Consider the following 21825-nt stretch of genomic DNA (forward strand, 5'->3'; position numbering starts at 1 on the left):
ACTCGATGATCTTGAGGTCTCTTCCAACCTAGAAATTCTGTGATTCTGTGAAAACTGCAGGTGCTGTGGTTTGGTGTCTGTAAGATCTGTGGCGTACTTCTTCCCCTTGAGAGCAGTTCTCCATAAGTGCTCTAACAGTATGGCCAACAACAATAATTACTGTTAAATTCTGAGTCAGCACCCTACACGCTTATCTCACAAAGACCCATCCTCTGCCATCCAGGTTAAGATCTGGGACATCCCCAAGCACTTGCTAACAAGAAACATCACCAATCCGAAGAAGGAACTTCTTGGGCATGCTCGAAGGGTGGGCCTCATTGAGTGGCATCCTACTGCCGAAAACATCCTCTTCAGCTCCGGCTATGACTACAAGGTGGGTCTGTTTTCTTTGAAGCCCTCCCCTTGGGACTTAGGGTTTGGATTTGTTTTCATTTCAAGCTGTAAGTTAATGATAAAGACTTCAGAAGCCTTCCTGAGGAAGAAATCCCTGAGCAACCCAGAAGGCAGGAGTTCATTGTCATGGGTTTCAAAAAGCCTGGATAATTTTCCAGTCTTCTGATGAACTTCAGTCTGCTCTTCTTTTCCATGGCAATATCAAACGCCATAGATGACCTTTGGCTTCATTCTTGTGCTAATGCCTATATCTGCCATGATGTTAGTCATTTTTCTGTATAAAATGTGATCCTAAAGGAAACGAGAATATCGGAGATTCTGAACAGACCCTATGTCCCTGATATACTTATCTAAGTACCAGGGATTATTTCAAATACTGGAGACTTGCAGCTCATGATAGTAAGATGTACACATGTGGAGAAGAAAGGAAGAAATAAAGAGGGTACACAAAGTCCCCACTTTGTTAGGCAGCAAATGTTTGATTTTTTTTTTTTTGTTCTTTTGCCCAGATAATGATCTGGAACATTGACACGAGGGAGGCTGTCATCTCGAACCCAGTGAAGATCCTCGACGCTCACAAGGATGTGATACTCTCCATGTCATTCAACACAGACGGTAGCCTCCTTGCCACAGCCTGCCGGGACAGAAAGATCCGTGTCATAGAACCTCGTTCAGGAACAGTCCTACAGGTAGGTGGTATTCAGTGGTTTGTGGTCCAGCTGATCTCACCCATGGATTGTTTCCTCTTCTGGGTAGACTCACTGCCATTAGAGAAGACAGATCTGTGCCCAGTGTTGTCTGAGACATCAGAGAGTAGAATTGTCTTCTACTTTTCATGAAAGAATTGCTGCTGTTGACAACAGGTTCTCTGCATATTGCTAAGCTCTTCTCTCCCTAAAACCCTTCCTGAAGTGCACTGCTTTCATAGCTCCCTCCTGCAGTCCTCTAGGGGTACTGCTGTGGGATTCGTTGGGGTGACCAGTAGAGATCAGGTGGCCATGTGGATGCAAGTGTACATTTGTCTGTACTTTGCATTTCTTGATAAGGTGATGCTGACTGCCTTTAGGAGGTATGTGCACACATTTGTGTATTTGTGTACACAGAAAGGTCAACAGTACCACTAATAGGGATTGCCCTCTTGTGAATTGACTGGGTTTTTGGGTGTGGGCTTGAAGAATTTAGGCTGCCTCTCTCAGATGGCTTTGAAATCCTGCTCACTGTAGTTTCAGCCAGGCTGGGGAGATATTTCAGGTGTGACTGACTTCCCCACATGGAAGTTCTGGGCTAAATGTTTTGTTGGGAGGTGCTTTCGTTCTTGGCCTTGCATGGCTTCTGGGGCTTAGAAGTGTCATGTAACGTGAAATGTAGCTGCACAAAGATGGCCTGATGTGCCTTAGCCAGCCCAGATAAGCTTCATGGGCAGGGGAAGGTGGTTTCTTGCCTTGATGTGATTTCTCCTTCCATTTTTTTAATGGAGGAAGGGAAGAGGCTGTCTCTTACTCTTGCAGTGTGTTTTCTCTTCCTAGGAAGCCAGCAACAAGTCTCACAGAGTCAATAAAGTCTTGTTCCTTGGAAACATGAAAAAGCTGCTCTCTACTGGAACATCTCGGTGGAATAATAGGCAAATTGCATTGTGGGATCAAGTGAGTTGAACCAGCAATTGTTACCATAGAATCTTCATTTTTCTTTCTTTTGCTGTCACTTTAACTTTTGCACCTGCCAAATACCCAAGGATTGGTTTATAACAGCAATTCAGAAGTGACTGTCAAGTTCTTAATGGGTGATAAGTTCTATTGTTATGATGCTATTAACTGAGCATAAATTTTGAAGAAGCTCTCAAAGCTTTGCACATAGAAATCCACCAGAGCAAGGATAATGCTGTGCCTACTGCAGAAAAAAAAATAATAAAAAATTCAAGGGACCTTTGGATGGTCCCTGTAGTTCCCAGTTAAAAGTAGCTCTTAGTGCTCTTACTGGCAAAATTGTTACTGGTACTGGAAGATAAATGAATTCTAGGCAAACATACTCCAACAAAGATCTCAAGGAAGGAAAATATGTTGTTGTTTTATGTTTTATTTTTTATATTTTATTTCCAATGATTCCTTACATTAAAGTATTGAGGTGGCACTTGTCAATTCCAAGACATGCTTCTCTATTATGACGGTTGCAAGCCTCATGAAACTCTCCTCTGCCCCCCTAATATGCAGTGAGATGCTTTTCCTCTGTTTGCCATATCACTTTGTCCTCTGTACCAGCTACTTTGCAGCACAGCCTTCTGCCTCTTTCTCTCAGTGTCACCCTTTGTACCAGACGAAGCTGGTAGACCAAGTCTCTGATTTTCCATTTGATTGTGTTTGGACGTGGCTTCTTTGTGTATGGGGGGCAGAGCGCTGTGCTGCCATCCAGAGGCTTTCCACAAAGCTGAGCACAGGGGTAACGCCATGGATTCACATCAGGGTTTCACTGTTCTGTTCTGCACTGCTGGTCTTACTCGAATTGCCCCCTTCAGCAGTGCCGGGTTGGCTTTGTACAGGACGTAGCAGACTTGTGCACGCAGCGGTATGCTGTGTCCAGGCTTAGCTGCAAAAGGCTGATGGGGACTTTTGCCCTTGCAGTGCACATCTTCTCACCGTGCAGTGCTGAGACTTGTCAGCTACTGTAGGCTGTTTTTGTTCTTGTGGTGCATTATCGTCAAGGTATCACCTTAATCAGAGACAGTAAGGGAACCCGAATAATTCGGTATGCAGTGCAGACATGCCCTTCATCCTCCTGAGTCTGGCAGCCCATATGGCCTTCACGTAGAAGCAAGCAGTTTTTTGTATTATATCTACCCCTGAAACATGACCAAGTACCCAGTGATGTCTTGACATGCTGCACTCTGTTGAGAGCTCGCTAGCTTCCCTCCTGTGGAGCTTTGAGGAAGTCTGTATTACTCCAAGGTGGGGTTCAAGTAAGGTGTCCCTGACTTGAGGTGACCCACGGGTGATTCTAGCTGTTTGTTTTTCTTGTGTCCTGCCCAGAATGACCTTTCTGTGCCTTTAGTGGAGGAGGATCTGGATGGCTCCTCGGGGCTCCTGTTTCCCTTCTATGACTCAGACACGAACATGCTTTACGTTGTTGGAAAGGTAAGCGCCTTTTGAGTCAGCAAATGCTGGTCTGATTCTCCTCTTAGCCTGTGTTGTGTCACCAGCATTGTTCAGACCGAAGTCATGGGTGCTCCTAAGGCACATCAGCCTGAGGACTGATGAGGTGGGGTCTGAGGATGCTGCGGTGTCAGGCCATGTTTTCTACTGCGGAAAAGCTGTGTTTGTTGTGGGAAGGCACGCTGCAGATTCCCACACAGCAATTTGGGGGTAAATATTTACATGGGAGGTGCTTATGTTCCTGACCTTGCATGGCTTCTGGGGCCATACATTCTTCTCAGAGCCTCATGCTGGATAGCAGAACCTGGGTCATGTTCATTTCCTTTGTGTTTAGGGTGATGGAAATATACGGTACTATGAGATAAGCCCTGAGAAGCCATATCTGAACTACCTGACGGAATATCATTCTCATTTACCACAGAAAGGAATTGGTGAGTGTCACCGTGTATGTCTAACACCACATTTAGAGGTACAGGGTGTTCCTTGCCCTTTGGAACTCCGCCCCAAGATTTCCAGCATTGAACTCCTGTTGCCAGTGTTTCCCTCCAGTGTACAGCGTCCTGATTTTATTGTCATAACCTTTTTTAAAATCACTTCATGAAACGGAAATGTGACATCACCTGTGACATCATCTGCCAGGTCTGCTCAGTTCTGGTCACTCTATTTCTAGTTCATGAGAAGGAATAATGAACAGGAGGTTCAGCACGAGAACCACAAATCCTGTGTGTAACCATGTGGTCTGACAGAAAAAAAAAGAAAAAAAAAGAAAAAGAAAAAAAAAAGATTGACTTTACTCGTAATTTGTGACACTGAGACAGTTTTGGGTCACAATTTCAGACCACACTGCTGTTGAGTTGGCAGTCCAGCTCCTGTTGTTCAGTGGTCCTTTGTTTGGTGGTCCTTTTTCCATGATGGATGACACTAACTTTCTTCAGGAGATTTATACCTCGTTTCTTTTATGCTATCCCGCCAGGAATGATGCCAAAAAGAGGCCTTGAAGTGTCGGCTTGTGAGATTTTCCGTTTCTACAAACTGATCCCAACTAAAAGCTTGATAGAGCCTGTCTCCATGATTGTGCCCCGACGGGTAAGTGAGCCTCAGGTCATGCCTGTGTCAGGGACAAGTATCAGTGAATAAGAGGGCAGTGCCTCCTCTCTGTGCCTGCTGGGTGGCATGAGAGCTGGTAGAACAAGGGATTTTCTTTTTTCCTGTCTGAGGCACAAAGCTGGTCAGCTAGTAGGGCAGTCCTGCCAACTGTCCTTGGTTGGGTAACTCAGATCTCCATGTAGTGGCCAAATTTCCTGTGCAGGACACACTCAGCAATCTCTGCTCATGTGTCTCGCTGTCAGGTCAACTGGCTGTACACGGCAGTGAGTGCTCTTAGCATACTCCCTGAGCTGACGTGAAACAAGCTTCTTTCTCCACCACATTCCAGTATGATCCTTCTGAAGCAAAACCTTTCTGATGTAGCGACTCTTTTGTTTGCTTGCAGTCGGAGACATACCAGGAAGACATCTACCCCTTGACCACTGGAGCCCAGCCAGCACTGACAGCGCAGGAGTGGCTGAACGGTATTAACAAAGGTCAGCACACGGAGAGCTCCCCAACCCTTCAGCTCCCCAGGGCTTGGGTAAGATGCCGCTGGCCCTCTGGCCTTAGAAATTGGAAAGAGGAAGAGGAGAGATGTAACAAATGTTGCTGTAGACTAAAATAAATTAGTGGCTGAAATGTTCACTGCTGTGAACTCTGGAAAGCTTTCCTGTCAAGTGCTTCCATGTTCATCCCTGCAGGTTTGTTGAAAGAATTGCTTACTGCTGATTTCTGAATGTGGTTTGTGAGTGCTAACCAGTCACCTGCCTCCCTCCCTAGGACCTCTCTTGGTGTCCTTGAGACCAGGCTCTGGAAATGTGGATTCCTTACCACAATATCTCGAGCCTGAGCCACGGCTGAAAACTACTGACCATTACCAAGGCCGGGGAGAAGCAATGGCACCAGCGGAGACGCAGAAGAAAAGTGAAATCCAAGACAGTGGAAAGCAGCTGGAAGTGAGGGAGAGGTTGCCAAAAAAGGACCAAACGCATCTTTCCAATGGCTTTGACGTATTTGAGTGCCCACCACCAAAAACTGAAAATGAGGTATGAAGGCCTGGGTTGAAGGGTTGGGGCTGGGTGAGGTGAGACCCAGAGTCAGCTGGCTAAAAGGTGCCATTCACAATGTGGCAGAATCCAGAGAGGGTTTATTCTGCAGAGCCTGGACCAGTGTGAGGTCTTTGTGGTGACTCGAAAGCCCACAGTCATTGGCGGCTTAGGGACATTTTTGAGTAGATGCAGCTTGTTTTCATTTAGGAGCCCTGGAAGGCTTTTCTTCCTGCAGCCATGCTCAGACACCCATTTTAGCTATGCAAGATTTTAACATCTGCAGCTTGACAGGGTAGGAATTTACAGAGCTGAATTTCCCCGTGGTGTGAAAATGATATTATTCTGTGCATCTCTTAACCTGCCCCCTGAGGTTACAGAAGCAACCCTTTCAGAGCTGGGTGCTCTGCTGCATGCACAGTGAAAGGCCGCGCTCGTCTCACCCACTGAGGAAAGAGCATGATCAGAAGGAAGAAGGATAAGGTCCTAAGGTCAGACAGAGTAGGAGATGTGGCAGATCCAGGAATCTAGAGTCCAAATACTCTCCTCTGTTTCATCAGCATTAGGAAGGCTGTATTTTCTGTTGATTTAAGCAGAAGTAGCATTGCCAAATGTTTCTGAGAAAGAATTATGTTCACAGCCCAAGCTAGCAGGAGACTGCTGATAACCATTTTTTTGGTTGAAAGCCCCCTCCTTAGATGTCATTTTTCTCAGAAATGATGTGGCAGGACTGGTAGCAGTTGACAGGATCAGTCTGTGCTTCGTTAGTGTAAAGGAAGCAAAACGTGTCTTTTCTTCCAGCTTCTGCACATGTTTTACCGACAACAGGAAGAAATACGTAGACTGCGTGAGGTGGTAAACCAGAGAGATGTCCAAATTAAACAGATGGAGCTGGAGCTCAGAAACCTCCACATGGTCATTGGCATGTACTGAGGGTGCTGGCCTTGCAGCTCTTTGCACCTCCACAGCCGCAGCAGACTCCACTTCCTACAGAGAACTTCTAGATTTTTTGTCTGGGGGAAAAACTGATGCTTCAGGCAGCATGGACTTTCTTGGCTTGTGATGGTCACATTTTCCCATTCGACACCACACAGTTATTGATGGACTTGATGAGCTTCTTCAGAGTCCTCTTGCTTGTCACTCACTCATGTCAGAAGATCATGCACTAATGGTAGTAAGACTTTGGAAAATCTTGCTCTTCTCATCCTGGAGGAACCACCTGTCAAGCTCTAGGACCACAACCTGTTTTGCTGCCCCTACGACATGAGGATGGGAGAGTGAAGGCAGCTGCTGGCTTCTTTTCCCACCCCCAGACACAACAGCGTGGCTCCCGTGACTGCTGTCCTCCTGCCCTGGGAGACAGCTCTGCAGCTGACTCCAAAGCAATCCTTACGGCCCTCTCTTGCCTCACAACTTGGCCCTGCAGCTTGTGGCTTGCCAAAGCTGCAGCTACCTTGACCTGGTGCTGGGGATAATCCTGCTCGATGCAGGAGGTTGCACTGGGGCTGCCAAGGGCCAGCACTTCGGTGATACGTGAAGGAGGATTGTCTGTTTGGAGTTCCCACTCTAAAGGGGCAATGATGCGGGCTGTTTCCCACCAGAGAAGCTGCAGGTCTCTGGGCCCTTTCAGCCAGTGGCTTCTTCCCCTCCTTCTACCAAAGACGCCCAGCCTGCTGCATACCCTTCAGCAACAGCGCTGGAAGTGCAGTCTCGATGACGGGTGGATCATGGGATCATGGCCAGCCACAAACAGCCTTTCCTGATTGATGAGTTGTTGCATGTCCTTGTGCCCACAGCTGCTGCTTCCTTAGCTCCCAGGTGCCAGCACCTCGTCCCGTGTCTGCAGACACCTGTGGCTCTGCGCTCCCCCTTCCAGACTGTGCTGCTCCGTCCCCTGCACCTCTCTCTTTCACCTTGGGCAAGACCAGCTGCAGGCTGCAGGTCCCATCCTCGGTTTCAGAGCTGGCACCTGCGAACACATTTATGCAGGCTGTCCCCGTTGTGCAGAGCTGGGTAAGCAGCTGCACAGAGGAAGAGCATGGACACCCCCGTGCCTTGCTGGTGTCTGGGGGTCTCCTCTCATTTACTCCTGAGGGCTGCGGGCTGATGGGGCAGATTATGAAGAGAACATGCTGTCAGCAGCCGCGGGGTCTGAGTGCAGCAGCAGCTCCCGAGGGGGGAATGATTCTCCTTGCCCCAAATGCAGAGCTGAGGCAGACATCCTTGTCCCAGACAGAACAAGCAAATACTGTTTAATCTGTAACTGTGCACATCTGTTGTGGCACATACAGGAGTGAATAGTATTGCCTGCTGGTTCCCTGAAGCCTGATTTTTTTTTTTTTTTTTTTTTTTTTTTTCCGAAGTTAAAAATAAAAAATCTGTATAATCAGAAGTTCCTGCAAACATAACTCCCCCTATGAAGGGGATTAAAGGCTGTGCACTGCCTGTGCTCATGTGAGATGCTCTTCTGGCTACCACTGAAAGCAGTAGTCAGGAGGGAACTCATGGGCACTAAATGCTCACATATCAGAATCATACAAAGACTTTGGCATCTCATTTTCTCCACAGCAAAATCTTTACCCAGCTTTCAAAAATATTTAATTCATTTCTAACACAGCAGCAACAGATGTGGGTGCTAAAACATCGTCAACATTTTTTGTCTCTGAAACATTACAGAGGGGATAGATGTTATTTTTCTTTCAGGAAAAGCCCTTTAGCATCGGTCACTTATTTAACACTACTCTTTTTGTAAAAAAAATAAATATATATATATATATATTTGCAACAACATTGTTGAACCAACTTCAGCTCATTTCAAGTCTTCTAGAGTGGACTTTCCTGCACCCTGTGCACACTCTGCAGCATGCAGATGTATGCGAAAACAGCTCACCCCAGACACAGCTTTAAATCCAACATGAATCTTACCCTAGAAGCGATCAGGCTTTTTCTCACCAAAGAGATCAGCTAGATAAGAAATCTCGTAGCTCACAGTTTTTCAGCCATGTCAAGCAGGCCTGACAGCTTCGGACTTCAAAGCCATTTTCACCGAGTTTAGTCCAGGAATACGACACTGTTTTTCAAGCTATTGCCATAGCAGGTATGAAGAAGTGCTTGACACAACCCCAGCACTCCATGTGATATGACACTTTCCCTGCCACCATGTTGGGTTTTGTTCGCTGGAAATTTTTTGCTTATTTTTCATACAGAATAAATTATTTAAATTATTTCCAAGTTAGAGTAATTTTTTTTTTCAGGGGACTTTAATGTCCCCTTGAGGACTGCTTTATTGTCATGCTATATCTGGATAGCATAAAAATTGGTCAGCCACTATGGTTCTTATCTTAGGGTTGTGTTGATTTCAGCATTTCTGGAAAAGGAGTAGCTTTCATTTAGGCTTTGCTGGAGACCTTTGATAAGGCAAGACTACTTAATCAAACCTTGTTTTTTAGACAGGATGCCCATAAAAGTGTAGACTGTGAAATGTGTTTCAATTTGGAGCTCAAATGCAACCATAAATTTTTCAGAGAGAAATAAGTGGAAGAAATATAGTTGCGTTTTAATGAACTGTGCCTAAATTGACTTACATGATCATTTTAACAGTTTCTAAAACTCCTAACAGCTTTTTTTAAAAAAAAAGTAAAACATGGGGATAAAGAAAAAAAATTGTGCAATGAAAAGCAAATGTAACTGAATAATAAATATATTTAGAATTTTTAATACAAGGTTGTTGGCTTCTCATTGTCAGGAAGGAGTATCACCTGCTGTCTCGTTCGCTTGTGTGAAGGCAGGGCCTTATGTTAGCAGGCAGGCTGCACCCAGCCGTATGCACACAGCTCTGTTGTTGTCTATCTTTCCCATCTGCCCCTGATGCTACAAGAGGGTGGCCATTTCAAAGGGTTCTGCATTACATAGCTCTGTGCGTCGTTTTGAGTAAACCATGTCCCCAAGCACCACGTCCAGCCTCTCCTTGAACACCCCCAGGGATGGTGACTCCACCACCTCCCTGGGCAACCCGTCCCAGTGCCTGATTGCTCTTTCTGAGAATAAATGTCTCCTCACTGCCAACCTGAACCTCCCCTGGCACAACTTGAGGCCATTCCTTCTAGTTCTATCACTGGTTATCTGTGAGAAGAAGCCAACCCCCAGCTCCTCACATTTTGGTTACTGTCAACCTTCTGGAATATCTTCACTGCTGTCGTAGTCCTATTTCACAACCTGTCTGTAGCAGCTTATGTGTGCCATAGTTAACAAACACTTCATGTAGGCACGAATCAAGACATCTGCAGTCCCTTAGGTCTGGTTCCTTATGTAGCCCACGTACCTATGGGGAATGCAGCTGTCTGGAGACATGAGGGGACAATTGCCCCCTACCCAACTGGCAGCTCCAGGGCTGGGCAACCTTTCCCAGAACCTTGGACAGATGGACAGTTGCAGAGCCATTAGCCTTCACGACAGGTTTTGAAACCTAAAAGGAGAATCCATTTAAAAAAATAGAAAATCTTTCTGAAAAGATTTGCACTCATTAGTTCTGGGTAACTAGACAAAAGTCTTTGGACCAAGTCCCAAAGGAGTCTTTGGTTTTCTCAGGGGAGATCTTGGGCCTCTGCAGTGGCATGAGGAAGGTGGGAAATTGAGGACAGCTGCCAGGCAAAGCGTTGTGTGTACACCAGAGCAGGTTGTGAGGCTCCTCTCCAAACAACACGGATGCAGGAATTATGGCTCTCACCCACGTCCTATGAGCCACCTCTCCGATATCTGTTTTCCCCAGCCTGTCACGGTGGGACTTTGGTCAACCTACCCAGTGCAGCAATGCAAGTCGTGACATACCCAGGAATTCTGCCCTTTGAAGACACCCCAAAGGCAGCCCCTTCACCATGGGCCATGCCTTCCTGAATCCTGCCCTTGCCTGTGATTGCACATGGAGGCCAGTGATGCAAGAGTTAGAGTGTGAAATCCCCCTTATATACCATTGCAGTGGGGGGCATGGGAGTCATTTTAGGTGACTAAAGCTGCAGGTGCAATTTAATTGGATGTATACATGTAGTATTTCACAGATTTAGTACAAGTCCACGAGTGCACATCTACTTTAAAACTTCTGGTCAGTTATTAGAAACCTTTATGTATGTTGACTGCTTGATCTAGTCTTTGATCTTATAATCAATACATTCTCTGGTCCAAAAGCACAAGACCTTTAATTAAAAAAAATAATTAAAAATACCTTTACTAACACCTATCAGTGCCTTCAGCTGAAATTGAATGCCAAGCTCTTTTCACATGAGTGAAACTGTTCTCCTCTGCATTCAAACCATTCCTCTTGGCACCAGGCAGGTCTGAGTGCTGCTGGAAAAGCAAGGTGAGATACCTACACATAACCTCCTGCTGCTGGAAAAGGGAGCTCTGTCCCTCTTCAAACAGGACAGATCCAGGGGAGGTGTGTCTCAAAAAATGGTGAGGCACCAAAGGGCTCATTGACTTGTGACCCTCACTGACTGGCCTGACAGCACCTTGGGCTCTGAAAATGGTGCCAGTGAGGTTGCAGCAAGGGCAAAAAACAGAGATGGGTCACACTGTGCTTTGAAGTAATGGCCCTATGTAGCAAGGACAGGGCTGCAGGACACTTCTGCTCCCAGACCAATGGAAGTTTGCTGTTAAGCAGGGTAGAGGGCCAAGAAAGTGTTGCTGGGGCCACAGCCAGCCCGGGGCCAGGTGTGCATCACCCCTACGTGGCACCCCTGGCCACACATTTCCAGGTGCCCCCTGGTGCCTCCTGGCCAGAGTCACAATGAGGATGGCCACAGTCACAATAGGGGTGGCCACAACGAAGGTTGTGCTGGTGCTGCTGCAGTCCGTGACAGCCTGAAGCTCCCTGCAGCTGCCAGCAGGATGATACATGGCCAGAAGTTGAAGTCAGGCCTTGCTGCGGGCAGCACAGACAGGACTCTGCCCCTGCAGCCCCCCAGGCAGGAGAGGCATGGGCTGCACACGTTAGCTCAGTGCCCGGCACCTCCCCTGCTGCGTGCTGCTGACCACTGCACCATGGAGCTGGTCACGCAGCACAAGAGGAGAGCAGCTGCCCAGGACGTGTGAGTGGTGCTGCCACTACACTGCTGGGCATGGGGGCTGCTGCCCGGCAGCTGCAGCACCTCATGGCTCTCTCGTATCCTCAGGCATGACACGTTCTCCCGGATCTTCAACCGGGAAAGAGAGCCATACAACGTCTTCAGGGTTGAGAGACAGCGGCCAGAGCCACCAGGGAGGCTCCTGGAGCTGCGACACACCCCCCACCCTCGTCACATCCAGAGAATCGATGGCATTGCGCTGGGGGGTACACAGCATTTGTTTGTGGTGCAGACAAAAGGCAGCGAGTCGGAGGAGGTAGGAAGTGCTGCCTCCCTTGGCTGTGGGCAAGCAAGGACTGTGGGGATGAAGATTGTGGTGGGGATGCTTTTTTTGCATTCAGGAGCCATCTGCACTGTGACAGCACCACAGCAGCTCAGATGTCAGCAGAGGAGTGGTGTTTGATAGCTTCCTCTTCACCTTTGCAGGCTTGCTGGTGGGAGTGGTCAGGGAGCAACCATCTCCCAGAGCGCTGCAGGAGGACAGTCTGTAAGTGAGCACGCCCCAAAGCCCTGCCGAGACCACTTTGCCACCTTGGGGAGGCAAGTCTGTTTGGGGAGCAGAGGCCCATGGCCTCCTGGGCCAGCTGAAGACCCGGCCCCACTGGGGACACCACCATGGTGAGGTCCTTGGGCTCGTGGCCAGCCTGCCTCCTGGTGTCTGGATGCTTGGCCTCTACTCAGGCAACACTCACCATATCGCCACAGCACCTCCTGTGTGGCAAGCAGACCTGCATGACCATGCTTGCTGAGCAGGAGCTTGGGCTGAGACAAGGCTGCACAATGGACATGGTGGCACCTCACACGTCTTCCTTTCTGCTTTTCCCAGGGCCTGAGGAAACCTCCATGGAGGCCATCAGTTTTCCCAGGCAATCTGCGAACATCTGTTGCAGACACCTTCCATTGGAAGAGGCATGGCGAACTGAAAGGCAAGGAGCTCAGTGAATTAACCAACTCTGGCCTAAATGGATCTATTTTTTTTCAGTCAGGGAACTGGTCTCTGTAACATTTGCCATCCTTCTTTTGTTTCCCATCCTGTGTGCCTACCATTGGTGTAGAGGAGCTGTAAGTAGAGATGAGCAGAGATGATACTCGGTCACTGTGATAAATGAAGTCTGAACTCTGAATTTAGTAACATAAAAGAATATTTATAAAAGGCAAGTAAACAGCACAGGGTGCGCAGGGAGTCTCTGCTCTACCAACACGCACACACAAACATCAAACATTCTAAATATACAGAACATTGCTTTACATACTAAACACAAGTATGCCTATACATACGTACAATCAGAAAAGGTAACAAACAATCCTCTAAGTTCCATGACTTACTAAACTCGAGTACACATACACATATGTACAATCAGAAAAGGTAACAAACAATCCTCCAAGTTCCACAATTCGTCTCCATTTTCCACTCCTCTTCTTGATTACATACATGTCTCCATTTTCCATTCCCTTTGAATAATATGTCTCGCTTTAAGTTGTCAAGCAACTCGGTCTTCAGGCCTTATGTATCCCGTTCTTCCCGGATCGAAGAAAAGCATATCCATCTCTTTTTCAAGGCCAATAGGGCCTGGGTCAAAAGGCACGTCCAGGTCAGCAGGGGGTGGAACAGCAAAAGCCTTCGATGGCTGTAGCAGCAGAGGGGCCCATGGCGTAGCAGTTGGATCAGTAAAGGAGCCCGCAGCTCCCTCACTATTTGGCAAACCACACGTGTCTGACTGTGGGCCCACAGGGCTTGTTAAGGCCTCAGAGGCTGCTCGCCAGGTGCCGAGCAATCCCGCTGCAACCTTGCCATTTTTAGTTGCAGAGTCCCACACCTTGACCTCAGTTTGGTCCCGTATTTCAGGCTCATAAACTGTCCGATTGTTAATAAGGAGGATAAGCTGTAAGGTTACCAGGACAGTCTTTGTTCCTAAGGACGTATGATTCCCCATAACGTGCATCTGCTGACCAGTGAGAGGCCGTTGTGTGCATGGCTCCGCTTCTCTCAGCTTGAGCTTCTCTCCAGCTCCAGCGTGCCATTTCCAGCGACTTTCTGTACGAGCTTCTCTGAGCAGTTTGCTGAGTCTGGCCGAACCTATCTTCATGAGGCAATCAATGTGCCTGTTCCCGTCCTGGTCTCCATTCTGCCAGCCTGTTCCTCTTCACTTCTTTTTTGCTTCTTTATTGATGACGTAACTTCATCGTGTTGCCTTTTTTTTTTTTTTATCTTGAGGGCAGGCTTCCCTCTTATACCCTTCTCTCCACAGCAGTTCTTTTCAAAACTACTTTTCATTGGTCAAACAACTGTGAATGTAACAACAACAGCAAACACACAGAAACATCCATGCCTTAATGGCTGGAGAACAAGAAACCCGAGACTGCACGGAGTCTCCTGCCTCTAAACTCTTTTATATTCCTGAGGGCCTCGTCATTAAGAGTCTAATGTTATCTCAACCACGGGGCTTTCCAACCCCCATGGCCACACTCCCAAATCTTCCCCCTTCTTTATTAATATTGACCATTTTCTTGACACGAATTACCACTCCATATATAACATTCACCATGCAGGGAGAAGAAGAGGTCACTCTTCTTGATGCTAGGCTGGCCCTGTGTTGGTCCCTTAGAGTAGGGGATGCGGGAACTGCAGGGGGGCACTGGAGCAAAGCCCCAGTACCTAGCATTGCCTCTTGGGTGTGCTGCAACAGCAGTATGTCAGAGCTGGCCCTCCAAGCATGTGCTGCACTGACTTCAATGTGTCTACAGTTTGCTTGTACTGGAGAACCCAGAACAACATACAGGACCCCACCAGTGTAATGATCTCGTTGCAATCATGGACACGTGGTGGGATAGCTCACATGACTGTCTTGGGAGGCTACGTGCTTTTTAGAAAAGACTGGCCAGGAAGACGAGGTGGTGGAATTACTCTTTCTGTGAGCAAGCAACTAAAATGCATGGAGCTCTGCCTAGGGGTGGATGAAGAGTGATTTGAGAGCTTATGGGTAATGATTTAAGGACAGGCTACCACGGCTGATACTGTTGTGGGTGTTTGCTACAAGCCAGCTGATCAGGAAGAGGAAGTAGATGAAGCCTTCTTCAGACAGCTGGAAGTAACCCCTCAATCATAAGCCCTGGTTCCCATGGGGGACTTCAACCACCCTGACCTCTGCTGGAAAGACCACACAGCTTGGCACAAACAGTCCAGGAGGTTCCAGATGTGAAGGTCAGGGGCAGCCTTGGCTGCAGTGACCATGATATTGTGGAGCTCAGGTTCTTGCAAGGGGGAAGCAGAGCAGAAAGTATGATTGTGACTCTGGACTTCATGGGAGCAAACTCTGGCTTCTTCAGGGATCTGCTTGGAAGAATCCCATGGGTTAGGGCCCTAGAAGGAAGGGGGGTGGGTGGGGGTGGGTGGTGTCCAAACAGGTGGTCAGTATTCAAGCATCACTTCCTCCAAGCTTAAGATCAGTTCATCTCTGAGTAAGTGTGGTGGTTTTACCCAACTGGGCAGCTGAGATCCCCCGCAATCGATTTCTCACTCCTCCTCCTCAAAGGGAAAGGGGACAAAATGTGATGTAAAGGGCTCAAGGGTAGAGATAAGGTCAGGTAGATCACTCAATGATTATCTCCATGGGCAAAACGATTATCTCCATGAGGCTCAGTGAGATTAGAGAAATTTATTGCCTATTATTAACAATTAACAACAGTGAGAAACAAAGAAAAGAAACTGCAAACTTCTTCCCCCCATCCACCCTCTTCTACCTCCTCCTCCTGAACAACGCAGGGGAACAAAGAATGGGGGCTGTGGTCAGTTACTAATGCTTTGGCTCCGCAGCTCCTTCTTGGTCCCTCTCTGCCCCTGCTCCATGTGGGGTCCCTCCCAGGGATGCCGTCCTTCCCCAACAGCCTGCTGGGGCTGCCCACAGGCAGCAGCTCCTCAAGCTGCTTCCACACAGCTCCATCCCACGGGGTCCATCCATCCCCCAGGAGCAAACTGCTCAGCACGGGTCCCCCACAGGTGGGGGCAGCTCTCCCCAGACCCCCTGCTCCTGCGGGGGCTCTCCATAGGCCGCAGCCTCCTCCAGGCCACATCCACCTGCTCCACCGGGGGCTCCTCCACCCATTGGGGGGCTGCAGTGTGGAGATCTGCTCCATGTGGGACCCATGGGATGGAGCCGTGTGGAGGCAGTGCTTGAAGAGCTGCTGCCTGTGAGCAGCCCCCGCAGGCTCAGTTCGGGAAGGACGGCATCTCGTGGGCAGAGAGTGACCGTGAAGGAGCGGTGGAGACAAAGTGCTATAGACTGACCACAACCCCCATGCCCCCCTTCCATTGTGCTGCCTGGGGGGAGGAGGTGGAAGAGGGTGGATGGGGCAAAGGTGTTTTTGGTTTCTTTCCTTTATTTCTCATTTCTGTAGCTTGTTAGTAATAGGCAATAAATCTTATTGTCTCCCTACTCTGAGTCTGTTTTGCCCGTTATGATAATTGTTGAGTGATGTCCCTGTCCTTATCTCAAACCTCGAACTCTTTGTGTTGTATTTTCTTCCCCTTTTCTCTTTGAGGAGGGGGAGTGAGAGAGTGGCCTTGGTGGAACTCGGCTGCTCACCCAAGTTAAACCACCACAGATGTCAAGGACAACAAGAAGGGTTTCTTCAAATACATCAGTAGAAAAAGGAATACTGGGGAAAATGTCAGCCAGCTGCTGAACGGGGTGCGTGCCCTGGTGACAAAGGATATGGAATAGGCAGAGTTGCTGAATGCTGTTTTTGCTTTAGTCTTTACCGACAAGACCAGCCCTCAGGAAACAGCTTTGCATTTTCCCTTCAGAAATCCAGGCTAACTACTCCTGAGCACTTTCTGGCCCTCACTTTGTTTGGAAATGCTCTGCAGGAGGATTTTCTCCAGTACCTTTCCAGGGACTAAGGGAGGCTGACCTGCCTATAGTTCTCCACATCCTCCTTCTTGCCCTTTTTGAAGACAGGATTGGTAGCTGGTTGTCAGGACCCTTTCCTAGGTCACCACCACCTCCTTTCCCAGCCCCTCCTTCCCCACTACTTTTCTAGTTGCAAGCACTCCCTGCCAGCTTGGACAGCCTTTGAGCAACATTACTTTGGCCTCCTCTACTCAAATGGATCCTCTCTCTTCTAAACACCTGTAGACTTTCAGCCAGGCTCCCATTATTTGTGGAAAGTAAATAATAATAATAATAAAAAAATATGTATTTAACAAAGACTCTGCTTTGTCATAACTTGTGAGCACATCAGGGCAGGTCGTGAGGTGGGAAAATTGCCTGGGAGGGTTTCAAAACTGGTGTTTCTAGAGGAGCCAGGGAAACCTGGTGTTGCAAGAGCCTGGTCATTTCAAATCCTTTCCCTGGGGTGGATGGCCAGCTTGAAAACAGTGCACAGCACGCCTGAGAATGTGTCAAGACCTGCGGCTCAAGTGACTGTATCCTCCTGGTTGCCCATAGCCGGAGAGCATCTGACCATACCTCTGGCACCCCTGGCACCAGCTGGAAGGAGCTGGGCAGCAACTGGGAACATGCCTTGGGCATTGGGGTAGTCCTCCTGGCTCGGGGCAGGCCTGGGCAGGGAGGAAGATGGGTGGCAGGGCTGGCACAGCCTGTGGGCCAGGCCCCAGGCACAGATGAGGGAGGGGTGGGCATGCTTTGCCCAGCCTGGGTGCCAGATCCCTAGTGCTGGACCAAGGCAGGGTGGTCGTGGTCAAGGACTGCATGACCTATGGGTCAGATTGGGTGTTGCTTCAGCAGGGAGGAGTGTTGGGGAAGAATTGGGCTTTGCACAACATGTGAAGACTGATTAGGCGTGGTGCAACAGGGACCAGTCTGCATTGTGTGACAGCCATGTCATCTGGTGGTGGGGGAACAGGGAAGAAGGCAGGATCATTCAAGGAAAGGCCAGACCCTGGCTTCTCAGCTAGGCTGGGCTCATCAGGCTCAGGAGTGTGGCAGGAAGGACAGGCGGAGGAGGTGGGCTCCAAGGTGGCCTTGGCCATAGGAGCCACCTGCACTGGGGCAGCACAAAGGAGTGCAGGAGCGACTGTCAGCAGAGGAGCTTCTTCTCACATCTACATCCCCTGCCAGCGCCTCCTGGCTGTGATCAAAATGAGGATGGCCATAGCCTCAACGGGGACTGCTGCAGCTGTGCCGAGGGAGCTCTGCCATCGCTGCCAGCCTGAAGCAACTTGCACACACTAGCAGGATGCCACATGCCCAGAGGCCTTGCTGTGGGCAGTGCAGGGAGGCCTTTGCCACCCCCAGGCAGGAGAGGCATGTGCCACACATGGTGCTCGGTGTGTAGGCGCCTGACTAGAAACATTGGAGCCGCTCAGTCAGAACAGGAAGAAGGCAGGCTTCCAGGACATGTGAGGGAGCCATAGTCCTCTGGCACACTACAGATGGCCACACCGTAACTGTGTGGATCCCAAAGCTTTGCCAGGCTGCAATGGGAGGTGAGATTATTTGGGAGCAGAGCCCCTTCACATCATGGCCCGTCTGGAGAGCCTGCCCTGCTGTGGCTGTCAGCCTGCCCCTGCCCTGGAGGCTGAGGACTGCCAGGCTGAGGACTTTGGGATCCTGGCTGACATTTCTCCTCGGGTCTGGATGCTTGAGCTCTGCACTTGGGTATGAAACGGAAGAAGAGGGTATCTGTCTTCCTGCCTAGGTAGAAAGACATACTGGACTCTGCCTAGCCTATGGGCAGGTTTTATAATGCATTGTGGTTGAACAGGGACCTGTGGAAACAGAGGGGAAGCTGCTTTGAGTGCAGAAGCCATCCATACTGTGCCAACACAGATACCTGCAGAGAAGCAGTGTTTGATGGCCTTCCCTTCTCCTTTGTGGAACTGATGGTGGGACTGTTCAGGGAGCCAGAGTCTCCAGGAGTCCCGAAGGAGGCCAGCCTGCAAGCATGTGTATCCCAAAGACCCTTTATACCACCTTTATACCTCCTGGCTGGCCTATCTCTGTGAGTGTGAAGGATAGACTCAGCCAGTGTGCCCTCTCCTGCATGGACTCTTGGAGGTCACTCAGCTGCAGGAGAGCAGGCAGAGGCAAGGCAGCACTACGGGCATGGTGTCAGCTCTCAGGCTTTCTCTGCCCTGCTTTTTGCAGGACCTGAGGAGAGATCCGTGAAGGCCATCAGGTTTGTCAGGCACTCCTGAGAGCATGTTCTGCAGCCACCGCTCAAGGGAACAGGTATTTGCTTTGCAAATCTCCTGTATGTGTCATGTCAGAGGGGACATTGGATACCATCTGTTTGCAAATTTGCCACTCTCTCTGCCATTGCTTTTCATCTGCAGGTGCCTTCAGATGTTTGTGCTGTTAATTGCGGTCTGCTTTTCTCCTCTGGGCTGGATTTCCCAAACAGAAGGCTGGCACTTCTAAAAGACCAAAATGCAGCCTCGTATAGAGGTTCTCCTTTGCAGCCAGTTGCCTTCCGCTTTGCTGCAGGTGGCTAACAGGATTGGAGTCCCTGCAGCACCAGTTTCTTTTACGAAATACGGGCCCTGGAGACTTTTCTGACTGTCTTCCTTTGCCGAGAGCATTTGTGTGTGGTGGGTGGTTGTTTCTAATCTAGTCTGTAGCAGCTTTAGTTTTCGGGAACTCTGGAGGTCAGTCAAAACTCTTTTAGGTGACTGAAGCAATAGATAGAAGTTAATTGTCTGCTGAACGTTTTGCAGATATCACACAAATCTGTGAGTGCACTTCTGCTCTTAAGTAGAAACTTGTGGTTTCTACAACTTCTACTTGTGATTGGTTATTGGAAACCTTTCTGTGCGTACATCCACTGTTAGATGTGGTCATTTGTCATAGAATCCATGCTCAGGTCCAAAAGCATGAGAACTTTAATTAAACACTTGTTTGAAAATACACATTCCAGCCTTTTCAGTTTGGTTAATCGAACATTTTTAAAGAAATGCTGAGAGTTTGGGAGTCAATGAGGACCAGATCATTCCTTTTGGGCTATTGAGATGGTGACAGATCCTTAGTTGTCGTTGTAGTAGCTATCAGTGCCCTCAGCTGACATTGAATGCAAAACCCCACAGTCCAATACCTTATTGATTTCTCCAGCCCTCTTTCTTTACTTGCTTGTCTTCTTTGTGTATAGGCCTTAAGGCTCTTCTTGTTCCGGTCAGGTAGTTTAATTACGGAAAACTCGCAGAAAACATTAATGGGAGTTTGTTCCGTTCTTCTGCAGTGGTTTCTCCACAAACAAGTGCAGCTTTGCCGTAGCCCAGAAGGGGGGGGCGTTGTTTCATGTATAGTGAGTGCAAGCAGGTAGTTGAGAGAACATTGTCAGATTTGTGTGGAAGATGAAAAAGGGCTTATCTAATGATACTAAAAGATGAGCTGTGAAGACAGATTTATTTATAAAGATCTTAACAAACGACTGAAGACTGGATCACAAGAAATGGAACGTGTCTTTGTGTTTAGTGTAGTCTTACATTGATGATTTGTATAAAAATACGTAGTTGAAATTGAGTTGTGTTTATCATAAAGCAGGGCCACCTGAGATCCTTCTTGGTTTCTGAAACGTCAAACGAATTGTGTTAATTAGGTTACTTTAGTACCATAGCTGATTTTCTATTAATTTCTTGTGCAATCTATTAATTTCTTGTGCAATTATGGTCTCACAGCATAGGTGTAGGGTGGCTATACAGGACATGTGAGAGCTGCCACTGGCAGATCGAAGGAGAACGGGGGCTTGCCACTGGGGCACCTGCAGCATGCTATGGTTCTCTCTCATCTCCCCCAGTACAGCACCTTCTGCATTACTCAGTTTGAGTGCTGTGCAACTTTTTTTTTTTGCACTTAAGGTGGGCATTGCAGAAGACCATCTCTGCCATATCTTGAGGATCAGCATTTTGGGCAGGAAGAAACTTTGGGCAGGAAGAAACCAAACCAACTGATGTTTAACAAGAGCCAGTGTGGAGTCCTGCACCTGGGAAGGAACAAGTGCATGTATCAGTACAGGCTGGGGGATGACCTGCTGGAGAGGAGTTCTGAGGAGAAGGACCTGGGGGTCCTGGTGGACAACAGGTTGACCGTGAGCCATCAGTGTGCCCTGGTGGCCAAGAGGGCCAATGGGATCCTGGCGTGCATTAAGAGGAGCGTGGCCAGCAGGTCAAGGGAGGTGATCCTCCCCCTCTACTCTGCCCTGTTCAAGCCTCACCCGGAGTACCGTGTCCAGTTCTGGGCTCCCTGGTACAAAAAAGACAGGGATCTCCTGGACAGAATACCTGGGGGAGTACCTGTTTTCCTGATGAGATGCACCCAGTTGGAACAGGTAGGAACTGCTGCCTTGGGTAATCGAGGGCTTTGTGTGTGGAGGAGGACTGTGGTCAGGGCCCAGGAGGGCAAGGAGAGGGGGTGGGCTTGCATGGTTTCCCCATGCAATTGGGTATTCTGCTTTGGGTGCAGGAGCCATGCTGTGGGTCACCATGGATGTCAGAAGAGGAGCGGTGTCTGACAGCCTCCCCTTCTCCTTTGCAGGACTGCTGGTGGGACTGGTCAGGGAGCCAGAGTCCCCAGCAGCCCTCTGGGAGGCCAGGCTGTTTGGGGAACAGAGCCTCTTCAGCCCCTGGCCCATCTGGAGAGCCTTCCCCACTGTGGCTGGACAGTCCAACCCTGCCTTGGGGGCCACTGCAAGGTTGATGCTATTGTGTCCCTGGTCTGCTTTTCTCCTGGGGTCTGGGTGCTTGGCCTCTCTACTTCGGTAGCCTCTGCCAGAGCAATGTCTCCAGAGTGGCCTCTCACAGCTTGCTGTGACGGAGTTTAGATTGCGTCAAGGCTGCACAATGGGCATTGCAGCATTTCCCATGCCTCCTTTTTCTTGGCTTTTCCCAGGGCCTGAGGAAACTTCCATGCAAGTTCTTTTATTTCCCAGGCTCTTCAGAGAACGCTGCAAAGGTTGCAGTGAAGGAACCATGCCAAACCAAGCAGATGCCCCAACATATATGGATACATATTTCAGTCAGGGAACTGGAGATGCTTTTCATGGGGTGTTGAAAAGCCTGTTCAACCAGGCCAGATCTCA

General features: G+C 48.8%; 1 protein-coding gene and 1 long non-coding RNA gene across 3 annotated transcripts in view; both read left to right on the top strand.

The window, feature by feature from the left end:
• CORO2A (coronin 2A) overlaps positions 1 to 9393 on the top strand; it is a 45138-nt gene extending 35745 nt beyond the window's left edge. For both annotated transcript variants that reach the window (XM_038170462.2, XM_038170463.2), the window contains 9 exons: positions 224 to 373; positions 903 to 1082; positions 1920 to 2036; positions 3414 to 3518; positions 3871 to 3967; positions 4510 to 4622; positions 5029 to 5119; positions 5406 to 5671; positions 6473 to 9393. In XM_038170462.2, coding sequence (XP_038026390.1) covers positions 224 to 373; positions 903 to 1082; positions 1920 to 2036; positions 3414 to 3518; positions 3871 to 3967; positions 4510 to 4622; positions 5029 to 5119; positions 5406 to 5671; positions 6473 to 6604 — 1251 coding nt within the window. In that variant the 3' untranslated portion in view covers positions 6605 to 9393. The remainder of the gene's footprint in view (positions 1 to 223; positions 374 to 902; positions 1083 to 1919; positions 2037 to 3413; positions 3519 to 3870; positions 3968 to 4509; positions 4623 to 5028; positions 5120 to 5405; positions 5672 to 6472) is intronic.
• A 2074-nt stretch (positions 9394 to 11467) lies between these two features.
• Positions 11468 to 13925, top strand: LOC140000693 (uncharacterized). Its single transcript, XR_011805842.1, has 4 exons — positions 11468 to 11754; positions 11839 to 12046; positions 12217 to 12277; positions 12617 to 13925. It is a non-coding gene; the product is annotated as an uncharacterized lncRNA (long non-coding RNA).
• Positions 13926 to 21825: the final 7900 nt, after the last annotated feature.

The sequence above is a fragment of the Anas platyrhynchos genome, chromosome Z (assembly GCF_047663525.1).
Source record: "Anas platyrhynchos isolate ZD024472 breed Pekin duck chromosome Z, IASCAAS_PekinDuck_T2T, whole genome shotgun sequence".
NCBI classification, from domain to species: Eukaryota; Metazoa; Chordata; class Aves; order Anseriformes; family Anatidae; genus Anas; species Anas platyrhynchos.